At 39.7% G+C, this 17540-nt stretch overlaps 1 protein-coding gene and 1 long non-coding RNA gene across 5 annotated transcripts; both read left to right on the top strand.

The window, feature by feature from the left end:
* The first annotated feature begins 7 nt into the window (after nucleotides 1–7).
* LOC105889564 (CD48 antigen-like) lies at nucleotides 8–7795 on the top strand. Of its 4 annotated transcripts, XM_031582821.2 has the most exons (9): nucleotides 8–462; nucleotides 573–659; nucleotides 865–1152; nucleotides 1773–2015; nucleotides 2175–2423; nucleotides 4288–4374; nucleotides 6251–6310; nucleotides 6657–6726; nucleotides 7278–7795. In XM_031582821.2, the coding sequence occupies exons 2-8, from the start codon at nucleotides 608–610 to the stop codon at nucleotides 6689–6691; spliced, it is 1014 nt and encodes a 337-aa protein (XP_031438681.1). In that variant the 5' UTR covers nucleotides 8–462; nucleotides 573–607; the 3' UTR covers nucleotides 6692–6726; nucleotides 7278–7795. The 4 variants fall into 4 exon arrangements, with proteins under 4 accessions (XP_031438681.1, XP_031438680.1, XP_031438679.1 ...); XM_031582820.2 differs by having other exon boundaries at nucleotides 8–659; XM_031582819.2 differs by lacking the exon at nucleotides 8–462 and having other exon boundaries at nucleotides 589–1152.
* Nucleotides 7796–14005: 6210 nt separating this feature from the next.
* LOC122133563 lies at nucleotides 14006–15683 on the top strand. Its single transcript, XR_006152869.1, has 3 exons — nucleotides 14006–14297; nucleotides 15016–15072; nucleotides 15429–15683. It is a non-coding gene; the product is annotated as an uncharacterized LOC122133563 (long non-coding RNA).
* Nucleotides 15684–17540: the final 1857 nt, after the last annotated feature.

Raw genomic sequence — 17540 nt, 5'->3', positions numbered from 1 at the left:
TCCAATAGGCCACGCGCTTGAAAGGTTGCATAATCCACACGCACGACAATTCCCCACTTTTTATTTCACAATCATGCTCTGTAGCTAGTAGCCTGTTGATCACAGAGATTGGTCAATTCTTTGTTTAGGGACTATACTGTAGCTAATAGCCTGTTGATCACAGAGATTAGTCAGTTCTTGGTTTAGGGACTATAGAGATCAATAGGCCACGCACTTGAAAGATTGTGGATGCCATGCGGACGACAATTCCCCACATTTTATCTCAGGGTCATGTTCTACACAGACTAATGAAGAGACATAAAAATTATGATTGGCTTTTTAATTACGTTCATGTTCAACACTCACCGTTCGTAACGAGTGTCTTGTTGTAACAGTTTTAGACCTGACTATTATTTTAACATGATGTCGCCATTGCCAAAAAACGGATGTATTATTTAGGCTGGCGTGACGCTTCTGCTAGAGGCATGTTTAGTGGAATTTTTTACCAACAAATACTGTTACTGCTTTACTTTCGAAAGTAGGCTACCAGAGAACGGAGACTAACGTAATTTTCCTTTTTTAATTCTGAGCAGCTCTACCCTCCTGTTTATTCAACTAATTTCTAAATATGAAGCAGCAGGTCTGGATCCTTTTCTTTCTAGGAGTCCCACTCTGTTCATGTAAGTAGGCTACTTGCATGTATTATACAACAACTATAACATAATCGAATTCAGTCTCGGCCAGCTAACAAGCAGAATAGCTTATTAGCAACCTTTAGCCAGGCAAGCCTATTAAAGATGTTTCGTAGCCTATTTGCTGTAGTTTTGGAATGTCTTATGGTACTCCTATATCTCATAAATAATATTTTATTTTATTTTACTTCAGCTGTCAAAGTCCATATTAAGGTAGTCAATGGAGACGTTACCCTTTCCCCTGTTGGAATCAGTACTGTCAAAAGCGTGGTTTGGAAATTTGGGATTAATAAGGTTGCTGAATTTGATCCAAACTTCAGCGAAGAGGTGCACATATTCGGAAATTACGAGGGACGAACAACCTTGAATAAGGAAACTGGCAAGATTACAATATTAAAGTTAACGCCCAGTGATAGTGGGACGTTCTCAGTTGAGGTCGACAGTGTGTTGATGCCGGATTCGTACCGTCTCGAAGTTCTTGGTAAGTGGGTCGGCCGAGTTTAAATTACTCTTATATCCAGTATTCGACTCACACATATTAAGGAACTGACACATGTCAAACCGACTGTGATCAATTCAAAAGAGCACTGGTGTTGTGTTCTGTATAACGCACCACCAGTAGGTGGCGACTACTAGTTTATGATTACAGTTTATATCAGTACAATACTACTTTATTAATACACCTCTTTACATAACAACTGGTCATCACATTAAATATTTTATCCTTTTTTAGTTATTAACACATTAACACAAGTCCATTTGGTTTCCTGAACTTAGAGCATTTTGAGATCAAAACAGCTAATACACATGGACTGATATCCCTGATCCCTCATATTACAAGGCTTGTTTTTGCAACACACTGCTGTCAGTTAGTTAGCCAGGTTGTAAGTAATTTCCCAGGATGGCAAGAGGCCATTTTAGGATATCTGCTTGTGTGTAGATTTCTAGAGAATTTGTGGTTGTATTGTTCAATTGTGTTTGTTGTAATTAATGTGGAAATGTGTGTGAGAGTGAGAGAGAGAAAGGCTGATCTTGTCTAGTCTTCACTATGGAGTATGCCATTCTAATATCTCCCTCCCTTTCATTTTGTCCATTTATCAGAGGCAGTGAACAATGTAACCATAATAAAGGCTGACAGTAGTAACAGTTCGTGTGAACTGCTCTGCACAGCCAAGCCATCTTCAGGTGAAGCTTCCTTCAATTATGTATGGATAAAAAATGGACAGTTTCTCTCGAATGGATCCTACCTGACTGTCAATAAGAGTCACCTGTCCCACTCTTACACTTGTAATGCAAGTAACCCAGTGAGTTCAAAGAGTACTACAGTAGAAGACATTTGTAAAGGTAAGGGGCTGAACTCGTGGTACACTTCTGAAACGCAGTTTGGAAGACACATGTGTGTGTGTGTGTGTGAGTGAGAGAGAGAGAGAGGCTGATCTTGTGTATTCTGTCTTCATGATGCAGTATGCCATTCTAATATCTCCCCTTTCGTCCATTTTTCAGAGGCAGTTAACAATGTAGATATAAGAAAGGCTGACAGTAGTAACAGTTTGTGTGAACTGCTCTGCGAAGCTATGCCATCTCCAGGTGAAGGTTCCTTGAATTACGTATGGATCAAAAATGGACAGTTCCTCTCGAATGGATCCCACCTGGATGTCAGTAATAGTGACTTGTCCCACTCCTACACTTGTAATGCAAGTAACCCAGTGAGTTGGAAGATTACTACAGAAAAGGCAGAAGACAATTGTAAAGGTAAGGGGCTGAACTCATGGTACACTTCTGAAATCCAGTTTGGAAGACAGCAGAGTGGGTTTGGAGTGGAATATGGTAAAGAGGCTTGCAAACCAGAGAGGTTCATTCTTGAATTTCATATCGCATCTTGGTTGTATTCAAAACGTTACTGAAGATAGTGGGCACATTTTTATATGGTCTAATGAGGAGCAACCAGGACTTTCCCACTGGGATGGGAGAGAATGGTCAACAGCAAAAGTCGTCTACTTTATAAAATAGGGTGATATTTGAATGAGTAAACCCAAAAGGACTGTATTACTGGTTGTGAAATAGGTGACAATCGCCACAGGTCTGTCCGGTTAGAACAAGAACGGATGCCAATGTTCAATGATGACTGATTTATTGCACACACACACACAAAGTGAAGACATGAAGTGGTTGATGAATGAATGATGCCCATGAATATAATTATCTTCGTAACAGACTTATATTCATTGGCTGACAATGATCGAATGATCCGTGAATATAACTATCCGTGTAAAGGACTTATATCCAACATGAATCCGTGAATGATTGAAGACCATGAACCGTGGTTTCTATGAATGATATGAATAACAATATATACAAATATTAACAATGAAATAAGATAGAGATGAAACAGTATATACACTATGAATATTACAGCTATGATATAAATACGGATCTGTCCCTTCTGATTCCGCTCCTCCGTTAACAACGGTAACTCTTGCTTAATGGTAACAGTGAAACATGACAAGACAGTATAATTACCACCCTACATAAACATACATATGTTATATACACTGATATGAAACAGACCCGCTACATTACACATACAACAACGAAACACTCACTCTTTCATTGACGCATGGCAAATGATCGCGAATGTCTCTGATCGTGAATTGACCTGATGAACTGTTTGAAGCTCCTCTCCAACTCCGCTTACTTGACCCACAACTGGCCAGTGGTGGCCCAAGCTTATATAGGCCAGAGGGGGGGATGAGAGGGCATGTTCAGACCTGCTTTGGAAACCCAGCATGGGGTGACCATCTGGCCAGTGAATTTCCACTGTGCATGAGCCCCACGGACTCCTGGGATCAACTGATAGGCTGACCTCTGCCTGGACCCCAGGTCCCGTGGTGTCTTGCACAGTGGGGTGCACAGCTGGAGGCAACTGGTGAGACAGCCCTTTTTAACATACTTAGAAGTCTGCATCCTATCTAGACACATATCAGCTACTTATTAGTCCATGAGCAGTTCCTGTAGAATGACCATCTAAAGCTAGCAGACATTAAAGCAGCAGTGTACAGCACTTTGCCAATGGCTGCACCCTATAATGCCCTTCTATGGCATTTGAATTACTCTTCCACCTGTAGCAGCCTGTTATTGTGGCAGAAGTAGGTGTTTGTAGCATGTATAGATGTGTATATCCTTCCTAAGGTTTAGTTTTGACAAAATAAGACACCGTAAACTTGCTGGAATATTGTCTGTGCACCATGACATGGCTTGTGTGAGTGAACATGTTGCATCTACTGCCACTATTTTGTCTGCTTTATTACATCCTTCTGTCAAATATCTTGATTAAAAAAAACCCAAATCAAATCATGTCCCCAAAATTGATAAAACCACCCGACTTCAAATCCTTACCATCTGTACGCCGAGGTTTTGTGCTGCTTAGCTGCTCGTCATCTACCTGGCTTTTTATGTCACATGTTTCTTTGAAGTTGTTTGACCTATGTTCGCATCACATATTCTGTCCTGCTTTTGCCTTGAAAAAATGTTTTGGCCATGGGAATATCCTTTTGGTATTGTTTCTGCAAATACTGAATACCTTAACAGCTTTTTTTAAATGTCATGTGTTCCATAGGTCGCCCCATAGGCGCAATTGTTGGAACGACAGTCACTGGTATTACCTTAATCGGATTTGGAGTTGCAATGTACCTATGGAAAAAAAGTAAGAAGAAACTAATTTCTACAAAACCTTTAACATATGTGTCTCACATTGATCACAAAAACAGGGCCGTGTCTGTGCTGTGATTGGATCTTACACCTGATTGGAATTTTTCAAGAAAACCGTATTTGTTGAGGAAGGTATTTAGTTTTTTCAAGTACTTTGCTCAGGAAAGGTAAGTTAGATATAGGCCTGTAGTTACTCAGGATAGTATGCTCTAGATTTGACTTCTTAAGAAGAGGTTTCACTACAGCGGTTTTAAAAGCAGTAGGAAATACAGTTGCAATCAAAATTATTCAACCCCCATTGCACATTAGGTTTATTATGAAATTATTCAACCCCTTCATGACAAGCATCTTCAGTACTTAGAAGAGCTGTTATGACCTGCTGCAAACGTGATGCATAGCCAGACACCAGGTTCTGACAGCGTTCTTAGCCCATTCCTCATGGGCAATGGCCTCCAGTTCAGTACATTTCTTGGATGTGCGTTTTGCAACCGCCTTCTTCAAATCCCTTTTCAATGGGGTTCAAGTCAGGCGACTTCTTATGAAACCAAGCCTTGAGGTATGCTTGGGATCATCGTCCTGTTGGAAGGTCTAATGATGCCCAAGCTTCAGCTGCATCACAGACGGCATGACGTTTTTTCCTAAGATTTCCTGATACTTGACTGAATCCATTGTGCCCTCCACACGCTGCAGGTTTCCAGTGCCAGAGGCAGCAAAGCAGCCCCAGAACATCACTGAGCCACCGCCATGCTTCATTCTAGGCAGGGTGTTCTTTTCAGCATATGCTTCATTCTTCTTCCTCCAGACATACCGCTGATCCATAGGCCTGAAAAAGTTCCAGTTTTGTTTCATTGCTCCACAGAACAGAATTCCAAAACTTTGGTGGCTTATTTATATGGTTTTCAGCATTTCAGAGCCGACTTTTCTTGTGCTTTTGGGTCAGTAGTCTTGGAGTCCGGGCATGGAACCCTTCAGTGTTTAGCATGCGCCTTACTGTGCAAACTGACACCTCAGTGCCTGCAGCCATCAAGTCTTGCTGCAGGTGTTTTGCAGTCACTCGAGGGTTTTTTATCACTTGCCACTTGGTGGCTGATAGCTTCAGTTTTAGTTGTAGTTTTGAGGTGAATTTTTTTTTAGATATATATTATTATTATTTAGATTTATTTATGGGCTTTTTAGCCTTTATTTGGATTGGACAGTTAAGTATTTTTGGACAGGAAGTGAAGAGGTGGGGAGAGGATCGGGGAAACGACAGCAGGCCGGAATCTAACCTGTGTCCCTGCGGACATTGTAGCCCGTAAATGGGGGGCTTATTGACTCGTGCCACAGTGCCCCACTTGCGGTGACATTTTAGGGAATTTAATAGGACATTACAGGATACACAATAATGATCAGACACATTTACATCATTTACCAATATATCTGGGACCTCTATCCGTCTGGAGATGACTAGATCAAGAGTATTGCCATGGTTTTGGGTGGACCCTGTAACATGCTTCTTTAACTCTAGGCTGTCCAATGGATTAAGGAACTTAATGCTTTAAGCATCAGTCTTCTTGTTCACATGTATATTGAATTCGCCATTTAAAATCAGCTAGGTCATAGCTAGTGATAATGAGTGACATAAGTTCATATTTTCATCTTGCATTGTAATCTAGTCTGACGCATTCAGTTTAAAGGGACTGTTTGGCATTACTATTGGTCGGCTTTAACCAAACCTTTATTTAATTGACTTCAGCCTGGCTCTGCCCAGTGAGTGCTTTTGACCACCTTTCTGTCAGAATTCTTCTAAGGATGGGATTTGTTATGGTTATTAAAATGTGGTATTTTGCTTTTATGTAGTGCTGAGTCATTATTACATTGCAATCTTACAGGGGCTTGCAAGCCTGATGATGACACAGCAGAAAATGGTTGTCGAGCAGGCTGCAACAGAGGTATGTTGATGAGAACATACGTTTTGTAGTGACATTGGGTCCCATTCACACTAACTGAGTATCATACTTTGAGTATACTTAGACTATTGTTCAAACTTACTACCAGTTTCCCATCATATGCTTGTGGTTTTAGTTCTTTCTGTTATGACAAGTGGACTGTACTCACAAAACAAACTGAAATGCAAACACACAGCCCATTGACATTGATGTTTCCTCGTACCTTCAGGAGTAGAGCTAGTACATTTCTTCTCTTACATGCTCACTGCAAATGCTTTTTCAATATCTGTAATGTCTGGTTGATTTTCTTTTGTTCGTTTGTGGGTTTTTTTCTGTCTGCGTCTTACAGTCACGGACGCTCCAAATGGTAAATCGGGTGAATGAATGGTGAAGATTGGTGGACAAATCAACAGTTTGAGGTAAGCCTTTCTTAACTTTTTCACAATGAGTCTCCTCTGCTCTTGAACAATCAATCATAGATACTCAGTGGATGCTCTAGGGATGTCCCAACATTCCTTTAAAATGGTTTTCCAGTACGCAACGGCACCTTGACAGACAGACTGTGGATTTCACCTGGGTCCACATGTTTAAAAAAGTGAATCCATTCTGAAATCTGGCCCATGATAGCTACATTTCACAGTGATTTACTAAGCTATGGCCACACTGTTTCCCGCGTCACACTTGAAGCCTGGCATCGGAGAAGCTGGTTGCATACAATGATTGCTTAGAAAATGGGGTGTTAATGACAATGACAAACCCATCTTGTTTTTTCAGCATTTCTGGTGTCCGTTGTGTGTATTTATAATGATAGCAATGATGATATGTGTTCTGTTTTAATAACACCTACAACAATCTATTTGTTATTTAAGATGATTGACTACCGCAAAATGTAATTCCTCATGGGTACAGATTTTAGTGTGCTTTTCTTTACTGTGTCATCATGTCCTTCCTCTTTTTGCTTCATCTGCAGTTGTGAAAGCCATCCAAAGAACTGATTTGAGTTTTTTAATGAGTTTGGATTTTTCATCTTCTGTCACTGGATTTCTTCAAAACTACGAAGAGATTCATTTGACAATTTCCTCCTTACGCAGATGGTTAATTTACTAACCGACCACTGGAAAACGGCAGACTGCCGTGGCTCTCGTCAGCTTTTAGTATTGTAAAGCTTGGGAAGCTTTTAGCTTGTCCATTCTATCGGATTTTTGTTGTTTTTGTTGTTGTGGGGAGATTTCTCAGAATGTGTGTGAAGAAGGCCCCCCACACCCGCTATTACCATGTGTTGTCTTCATAATATCAAAATAGGTTTTAGCTGCATTGCACTTACAGTAAATGAGACTAGAGTGGCCTTATAGAGATCTGAACAGGGCCAATTCACCAGACCCTTCATCAGAGAAGGGAAGGAGTCAGTTGACAGTCTGAATGATGGGTGGGGTAAATCTCTCATGCACTTGCTTCAGTTTTAGTACTTCTTATCTGTACACGAGAATGATTCAGGCCTGGAATTAGAGAAATGTGTCTAAATGAATGTTGAATAGTTTTCTGTTCTCGTGCTCAAGACCAAGTGTGACAGTTGAACCATCCAGTAAATGAGAGATATATATGTACATGTATGCACTTTTGATGAAAATGGGTAAAATGTGTTCCTGTGTGCCACCAAATGTGGTTTGAGTGATCCGATCTTTTATACCTGCACTCTGTCTGAATTCACCACGTTGAATAGCATCATTGTTCTTGAGTAAAGTAAAAAAAAAAAAAATTCATACTGGCAATGTTGGAATTCAGTGTTGTAGGATTTAGCAGGTGTGTTCCATAGCATAACATATGTAATGCCACTATGTACTAAAATGCTTAAACAGTACAGTTTTACTAACATGTAGGCAGTAGGTTCTTTGTCATATAGTATTTAGTCCGACATAGACTTGGTTTTTCATGTTGTCAAGTGGAATCCCATTGTGACCCAGTACCAACAATGCATATGAGTGGCATGCATGAGACTATACCAAAGAGTTTAGTTATTGCATCTACTTGCTTTCTCTACTGCAACTCTACTATACTAGAATGGCTTACATACTACCCTATGTACTTCTTATCTGGGGGACAGCTTAATCTTTGTCCAAAAGAGCCCTGTCAAAACTTTCAGCCATATCGTATATCGTAGTTCCTATGCTTGCTGTCACTCTGTTGCTGATTTCACTTGATAGTGAGGTGCACTGCAGGGGTGTAAGAGTGAGTAATGGGAGAAGGCTATTGAGCACACACACACACACACACACACACACACACACACACACAGAGTGGACTGAAAGGACATCATGGTGGTGTGTGACTTGAGTAGAGTATGTGTAAAGGGGTCCTGTATGTTTGTGCATGTGTGAGAAAAGTGCTCTTTCAAACATTACTGGGGTGTAACCGTACAACTGCCTTGTATTCTTACATATATTCGTTGCCTTTGTGCCTTTTATACTGATTTGACCTTTTTTTTCTTTTCTTTTTTTTCTCTTTTTTATAAAATGTAAGTTCTAATACAAGGGATCCTTTGTAATAAGACAAACAAAACAAACCACTTTGTATTGTTTGTGTGTGTGTATTTGTGTGTGTGTAATTGACTAAGATGAAGGGTGAAGGTTTTAATTATTATTATTTTTTTTTTTTAAGTTTGAGTTCATGACAAAAGCTGTTAATCTAGGTTTCAGTATGTGTTTATGATTTTGTGTGCAATCTGGTGTAAGCAAATGATGATGATGTACCAACAGAAGATGCATGTTGTTGCATAAATCTGTTCAATTCCCAAAAAAATGTACGGACGCTCAATTAAAAGCTGTTGTATGCCTACCCACTGCCCCATGTCCGGTCATTAATTACTTTGTCAACAGTCAACAGTCCTTGACTGACATTCACCTAGTCTTCTCTGCAACTCTTTGTTCGCAAAGTAGCCCTCTGTTTAATGGTGTAAAGTAGCTCTCTGTTTAATGCTGTAAAGTAGGGTGCTGTTTAATGGTGTAAAGTAGGGTGCTGTTTAATGGTGTAAAGTAGCTCCCTGTTTAATGGTGTAAAGTAGCCCTCTGTTTAATGGTGTAAAGTAGCCCTCTGTTTAATGGTGTAAAGTAGCCCTCTGTTTAATGGTGTAAAGTAGCCCTCTGTTTAATGGTGTAAAGTAGCCCTCTGTTTAATGGTGTAAAGTAGGGTGCTGTTTAATGGTGTAAAGTAGGGTGCTGTGTCCTGCCCAAGTCCTGCAAAAGGAGGAATTGTGTAGGAATAATCCTATCACTGTGATGTACTATAATATGATATTCATTCACCTAGAAAACATGAGGAAAGCCTCATTCTTGTCAGAGAAACTCAAATTTCTCTACCCCTAGTTCATAAGAAGGTGATTAGAACATTTTAGTGCTAGTTCAAAGCCACTTTCAATTAGGAATCACTTTTTGCAGTGTTGTGCAGAATATGGCTGTGTGAAGTTCATCAGCAGAGACAGGCCTCTCCAGAGTTGGTAGCTTTACAGGGCAATAGGCCAAACGCTTGAAAGGTTGCATAATCCACGTGGATGGCAATTCCCCACTTTTTATTTCAGAATCATGCTCTACACCCTGTTATAAAGAGATTTGACCCCTATATTGAGGAGGTACAAATTGTAGTTTTCTCAGCCTAACACCTTTTGCAGTATCAGTGTATGTCAATTATGGCTGTAGGGGTCAATAGGCCACATGCTTGAAAGGCTGCGTATGCCTGGTGGACATGGCCTATTATTATGAAAAGAATTTTAAAAAATCTCATCTCACTCCTTTTTCTTGGTTATGTAGGCCTACATGGTACGTTTTTAACACTTTAACGAGCGTGTTATAGAAACAGTTTTAGACCGGACAATAATTTTGACATGATGTTGCCATTGCCAAAAACCGGATTTTTTATTTAGGCTGGCTCCAAGAAACATGTTTAGCACGTTTTTACCAACGATACTGGTACTGCTTTTACTTTCGAAATTAGGCTACCTGAACACAGACACCGTCATTTTTCTTCCTTTAATTCTGAGCAGCTCTACACTCCCGTTTATTCAACCAATTTCAAAATGAAACAGCAGGTCTGGATCCTTTTCTTTCTAGCAGCCCCACTCTGTTCATGTAAGTATAACGTGCATGTATTATACAGGTATGTACAACTTTGACCAGACGTCCTCTTTTTGGGACCTAAAAATGCGTCCGGCAGGGATTCCAAAATCGTCCCGAATTTTGCCTCGTCGTATAGCTATTTGTGTTGCGTTTCTCTGGGTCTTTCACAAACTAGTTATTACGCCCACCCCCTACTCACTTACACTCGCTCTGATCATAGCTCTACTGCAGTTTTGTAGTAGTGTTAATTTGTAAGATAAATTTGACCTCTGTACGATGTAAGATCAATAATTAATAAAATCCCATAATTTTAGAATTGTGTGTCCCTTCATAGTCGTTCGTCGTAACTCGCAAGGTTCTAGATTTGAGTCATATATCTATAGAATGCTTCTCATGTAACATCCTTTGAGCGTAACATGCTTGTTGTTCGAATGTGAACATGGAACCAGTTTTCCTGGATGAAAAAGACTTTAGATGACAAGTCATCCATGACCTCAACTCAGTATGATCTTATCAGTCGGCGCGTCTACTGTCTCTATACTACAGCGGCTTCTAGGTGTGTGTGTGTCTGTGTCTGTGTCTGTCTGTGTCGGTGTGCGTGTGTCCCAAGTGACTCGGTGTATGGTGCGAGAGGACGAACAGGCGAATGTCTCGAGTGTTACGGCTGATGTGCTTCTATTTGTGTAGAAAGATGGCTGTATTTTATGCGTTTGGCTCAGGTTACCAATCTAAACAAATTAATTAAGAGGAGTAACAGTGATGATTTCAGTGATATACAAGCACACCAGGGGTGAACCAAATTCATTGAAAGATTCAAAAGTGTTGATTTTCATTCAGAGCTGCTTAAGATAGCACAGTTTTTATTTTGCCATACCTGCTCACAGTGCAAATGTCAAGTGATTTTTTTCACTGATGCAAGCCCAATGGACCAAGTAGAGGAATCGCTTGTATGTTGATTCACTGAAGGGGATTCTGTGCACCCAGTACAATTTCAAGCACATGACCTGCAAGGTCTTTCATGCCTAATTGATGAGTAATTGTCGACTGTTGGGAAAGATTCAATCTTCTGAAAAATATGCCCAACCACATCAGGAGGACTGAAAAGTGTCTAGTGTAATGGCCAACTTCTTAATTTTCTTATTTTAATACATGGCCATATAAAGAAAATGTTTTGTTTTATCATTATTGCTTTAATATATGGACAAACATTGAAAAGAAAGGATTAACACTTGAGTTATCTTCTGACAGTACATTAAAGAACCACTGAAAGCCACTTATATCTTACTATTTGAAGTTTCAGTGGAAAAGTTCAGTACAAAGTAGGCCTATATTGGCCACTATTGCTTAGGCCAATAGCCTATTGAGGCAGTATTGTTTCTGAAATAAATAAATGATCATACTGTATAGCCTATGTCTGTGGACACATTTAATTTGTGACATTTGTATGCATTCACATGGTCATGGTGCCGCATGCTATACACTACCCATCCATCCAGCCCCCCCCCCCATCCGCTGCCGCTTAAGTGTCCACTTTCTCACAAACTCAAATCTGGTCACCCTATACAACTATAACGGAATCAACTTCAGTCTCGGCCAGCAGAATAGTTTATTAGAAACCTTTTGCCAGGCAAGCCTATTAAAGATGTGTCGTAGCCTACTTGCTGTAGTTCTGTGACCCGAGCTGAAAATTATGGAATGTCTTATGGTACTGGTATATCTCATAAATAATCTTTATTTTATTTTACTTCAGCTGACCAAGATTATAATGAAGTAGTCAATGGAAACGTTACCCTTTCCCCTGTTGGAATCAGTAATGTCGACAGAGTGGTGTGGAAATTTGGTGTTCATATGGTTGCTGATTCTCAGCCACACAATATATACGGAAATTACAAGGAACGGACATCCTTGGATGATAAAACTGGCAAGATTATAATATCAAAGTTGACTCTCAATGATAGTGGGATGTTCTCAGTTGAGGTCAACAGTAAGGCGACGTCGGATGCATACCGTCTCAAAGTTTTCGGTAAGTAGGTCGGCCGATTTTAAGTTACTCTTATATTCAGTATTCGTTTTATACATAATAAGGAATGTTCACACTGCACCGATTGACATATGTCAAACCTACTGTGATCAATTCATAAGAGCACTGGTCATCACATTTAATATGTATCCCTTTTGAGTAATTAACACATTAACACAAGTCCATTTCGTTTCCTGAACTTGGAGCATTTTGAAATCAAAACAGCTAATACACACTGACTGATATCCCTGATCCCTCATATCACAAGGCTTGTTTTTGCAACACACTGCTGTCAGTTAGTTAGCCAGGTTGTAAGTCATTTCCCAGAATGGCAAGAAACAATTTTAGGATATTTGCTTGTGTGTAGACTTCTAGAGAATTTGTGGTTGTATTGTTCAAGTGTCTTTGTTGTAAATAATGTGGAAATGTGTGTGTGTGAGAGAGAGAGGCTGATCTTGTCTAGTCTGTTTTCATGATGCAGTATACCATTCTAATATCTCTCTTTCCTTTCGTCCATTTTTCAGAGGCTGTGGACACTGTAGAGATAACGAGGGATGACAGTAGTAACAGTTTGTGTGAATTGCTCTGCATAGCCAAGCCATCTTCAGGTGAAGGTTCCTTGAATTACATATGGATCGAAAATGAACATTTTCTCTGGAATAGATTCCACCTGACTGTCAATAAGAGTGACCTGTCCCACAATTACACTTGTAATGCAAGTAACCCAGTGAGTTGGAAGATTACTACAGTAAAGGCAGAAGACATTTGTAAAGGTAAGGGGCTGAACTCATGGTACACTTCTGAAACCCAGTTTGGAAGATAGCAGAGTAGGTTTGGAGTGGAATATGGTAAAGAGGCATGCAAACCAGAGAGGTTCATTCTTGAATTCAACATCGCATCTTGGTTGTATTCAAAAGGCTACTGAAGATAGTGGGCACGTCTGTCATTTTTTAATGAGGTGCAACCAGGGACGGACTGGGATGGGAAAGAATGGTCGGCAGCAAAAAAGATCTACTTAGAGGTCTGCATCCGATCTACACACATATCAGCTCCTTATTAGTCCATGAGCAGTTCCTGTAGAATGACCATCTAAAGCTAGCAGATATTAAAGCAGCAGTGTGCAGCACTTTGCCAATGGCTGCACCTCATAATGCCCTTATATGGCATTTTAATTACTCTTCCACCGGTAGCAGTCCGTCATTGTGGCAGTAGATCGTGTTTGTAGAATATAAACATGTGTATAGCCTTCCTAAGGTCTAGTTTCGGCAAAATAAGACACCGTAAACTTTTTTTGTTCACTTGTCTCCCTGCTGGAATATTGTCTGTGCACAATGACATGGCTCGTGTGAGTGAACATGTTGCATCTACTGCCACTATTTTGTCTGCTTTATTATTTATTGATGTTGATGTTTTCATCACATATTCTGTTGTGTCCTGCGGTTGCATTGTAAAAAAAAATGTATGCCATGGGAATATCATTTTGATACTGTTACTGCAAATACTGAATACCTTAACATAGTTGTTTTTAAATGTGTTCCATAGATCCCCAATCCATTGGCACAAAATTATTGTGGGGGGACTTCTTTTTGTGCAGCAGCATGCATTTGTCCGTTGTTTTGCTCTCAAACTAGGGCCCCATGACTCTGTAATAATTCTTCTAAGGATGGCATTTGTTATGGTTATTAAAATGTGGTATTTTGCTTTTATGTAGTGCTGAGTCATGATTTACATTGCAATCTTACAGGGGATAGAAAGATTGGCAAAGCAGGAAATGGTATTCCTTGGCAGAGATTTTTTGCATTGGTACTAGGAAGTGTTGGCATAATCGGAATTGGAGCTGTAGGATGGCGCCTATATCAAAACAGTAAGAATAAACTAATTTCTACAACACCTTTAACACATGTGATCCACATTGATCACAAACACACTGTGAGTTAATATGTGTATTTGTACATTTGTGCACACATCGGTTGAAAGTCATCACTGGCCATAAATCGCAGCTTCATATTCCATGGGTTTGTAAAGATTTCACCTGGGCATCTTACCTGTAGCAGAATAAAGCAGACTTTATATTAAACCTGATGACTTCTCACACGTCACTATTAGGTTTTTGAGTGATATGAAGTACACCTGTTTGCAGATTTAAGCTTAAGATTCAAACGTTTTTCTAAACCCAATCGGGTCATTGCCAATGACTGTCCAGAACGCTAGACGCTGTTGAGGTTGAGCTTGGATAAATTCTCCAGGATGGATGCGTTTAAGAGCTTCATGGGCTACATTGATCTCTGTTAAAAATAGCTTGTCATGGTAACTAAGTGAGCAAAACCATTTATTTTTTCACAGGCTTAAAATCTTATACCCTGATTAAAAATATAGTCGGTTAGTTCGAAGGGATGGGGCTCTGGCGCTTTAACTCTCCGTGTCTGTAGTTTCCGGCTGCTGTTTTGCTCTCAAAATAGGGCCCTATGTCTTATCATTTACTCTGTCAGAATTCTTCTAAGGATGGCATTTGTTATGGTTATTAAAATGTGGTCTTTCGCGCTTATGTAGTGCTGAGTCATTATTACATTGCAATCTTACAGGGGATGGCAAGACTGATGACACAGCAGGAAATGGTCCTGGACCAGGCAGCAGCAGAGGTATGTTGATGAGGATGTACGTTTTGTAGTGACATTGGCTCCCATTCACACTAACTGAGTATCATACTTTGAGTATACTTAGACTATTGTGCAAACTTACCACCAGTTTCCCATCATATGCTTGTGATTCTAGTTCTTTCTGTTTTGACAAGTGGACTGTACTCACAAAAGAAACTGAAATGCATACACACAGCCCATTGGTGTTGATGTTTCCTCGTACCTTTAGGAGTAGAGCTAGTACATTTCTTCTCTTACATGCCAACTTCCTTTGTCCACGAATGCTTTTTCAATATCTGTAATGTCTGGTTGATTTTCTTTTGTTTGTTTGTGGATTTTTTTCTGTCTGCGTCTTACAGACACGGACTCTCAAAATGGTGAATCGGGAGGATTGATGGGCAAATCAACAGTTTGAGGTAAGCCTTTCTTAACTTTTTCACAATGAGTTTCCTCTGCTCTTGAACAATCAATCTACTCAGAGGATGCTTGGGGGATGTCCTAACATTCCTTTTAAATGGCTTCCCGGTACGCAACGGCACCTTGACAGACTTTAGACGGATTTAGACGGATTTTACCTGGGTCCACAAGTTTAAAAAAGTGAATCCATTGTCTAATCTGGCCCATGATATAGCTCCATTTCACAGTGATTTACTAAGCTATGGCCACACTGCCTGCCACTACACACTTGAAGCCTGGCATGGGAGAAGCTGGTTGCATACAATGATTCCTTAGAATTGGGGTGTCAATGACCATGAAAAACTTCTATGAAAATTCTACTTTTTCTCAGAATGTGTGTGAAGATGGCCCCCCTTTACACCCACTATTACCATGTGTTGTCTTCATAGTATCCAAATAGGTTTTAGCTGCATTGCACTTACAGTAAATGAGACTAGTGTGGCCTTATAGAGATCTGAACAGGGCCAATTCACCAGACTCTTCATCAGAGAAGGGAAGGAGTCAGTTGACAGTCTGAATGATGGGTGGGGTAAATCTCTCATGCACTTGCTTCAGTTTTAGTACTTCTTATCTGTACACGAGAATGATTCTTGTTTGTGTGTGTGTGTGTGTGTGTGTACTTGACTAAGATGAAGGGTGAAGGTTTTAATTAATTTCAATTTTTTTTTTTTACATTTTCAGTTTTATGACAAAATCTGTTGACCTAGGTTTCAATAGGTGTGTATGATTTTGTGTGCAATTTGTTGTAAATAAATGATTTTGATGCACCAACAGAAGATGCATGTTGTTGGATAAATCTGTTATATTCGAAACATGTTTTTACAGATGCTCAATTAAAAGCTGATTTTAGTATGCTTACCTACTGTACCAAGTACAGTCATTAATTCCTTTGTTTGTGACAATAATATATAACAGTCCTTGACTGTGACATTCACCTAGTCTTATCAACAACTCTTTGTTTGTAAAGTAGCGCTCTGTTTAATGATGTAAAGTAGCCCTCTGTTCAATGGTGTAAAGTAGCCCTCTGTTTAATGGTGTAAAGTAGCCCTCTGTTTAATGGTGTAAAGTAGCCCTCTGTTTAATGGTGTAAAGTAGGGTGCTGTTTAATGATGTAAAGTAGCCCTCTGTTTAATGGTGTAAAGTAGGGTGCTGTGTCCTGTCCAATTCCTGCAAAAGGAGGAATCGTGCTGGAATACTTCTATCACTGTGGTGTACTACAATATTATATATCTTCACCTAAAAAACATGAGGAAAACCTAATTCTTGTCATAGAAACTCAAATTTCACAACCCCTAGTTTATAAGATGGTGATTAGAACATTTTAGTGCTAGATCAAAGCCACTTTCAATTAGGAATTACTTTTTGCAGTTTAGTGCAGAATATGGCTGTATGAAGTTCATAAGCACAGACGGGCCTCTCCAGAGTTGGTAGCAACTCCTGTGTAGTTTCAGTCTCTGATTCTGACTGTGTAGTTATAAACACACCGCATGGACTGTGCAGTATTCTGCTGTCTTTGTTTAATTGTCTAAGCGTGTTGATTGACATACAACTTCTGTGTGAAGAAGGCTGTCAGGAAGGCAGAACTGAGCACCAGACATCTTCAGAGGTACGTATGTGAAGGACAGCCATGGACAAAAACCAAGGAAGTTCTACAACCACACAAAAAGGAGAGGTCCAGGTTCTTAAATCTGAGCAGCATTTAAAGACATGTAATTGAATTAGTTTTTTTAGGCTCATTAGAATAGAATAGAAAAGCCTTTATTGTCATTGTATTCGCATAAAATGACATTTGGAGTGCTGCTCCTGTTGGTGCGACGAGGGACAACATAAAACACAACAACATCATATAACTCAACAATAGTACAACTAGCTAAAAACAGTAGAAAAAACTCACAATACATATACGGTATATATTAAGAGTTTAACAAAGTGTGGTGGTATAGATGAAAGTACTTCCCTGAGGAACAATAAATACAGCAACAGTACTTCCCTGAGGTGCTTTACAATAAATACAG

Source organism: Clupea harengus, chromosome 16 (genome assembly GCF_900700415.2).
Source record: "Clupea harengus chromosome 16, Ch_v2.0.2, whole genome shotgun sequence".
Lineage (NCBI taxonomy): Eukaryota > Metazoa > Chordata > Actinopteri > Clupeiformes > Clupeidae > Clupea > Clupea harengus.
This window is presented reverse-complemented; position numbering and strand designations above follow the sequence as displayed.

Coding starts and splice junctions, on each gene's coding strand:
- LOC105889564 (XM_031582819.2), top strand. CDS start 777: ATGTTTCGTAGCCTATTTGCTGTAGTTTTGGAATGTCTTATGGTACTC. Junction 1,153..1,772: donor GTACCGTCTCGAAGTTCTTG/GTAAGTGGGTCG, acceptor TCCATTTATCAG/AGGCAGTGAACAATGTAACC. Junction 2,016..2,174: donor AGTAGAAGACATTTGTAAAG/GTAAGGGGCTGA, acceptor TCCATTTTTCAG/AGGCAGTTAACAATGTAGAT.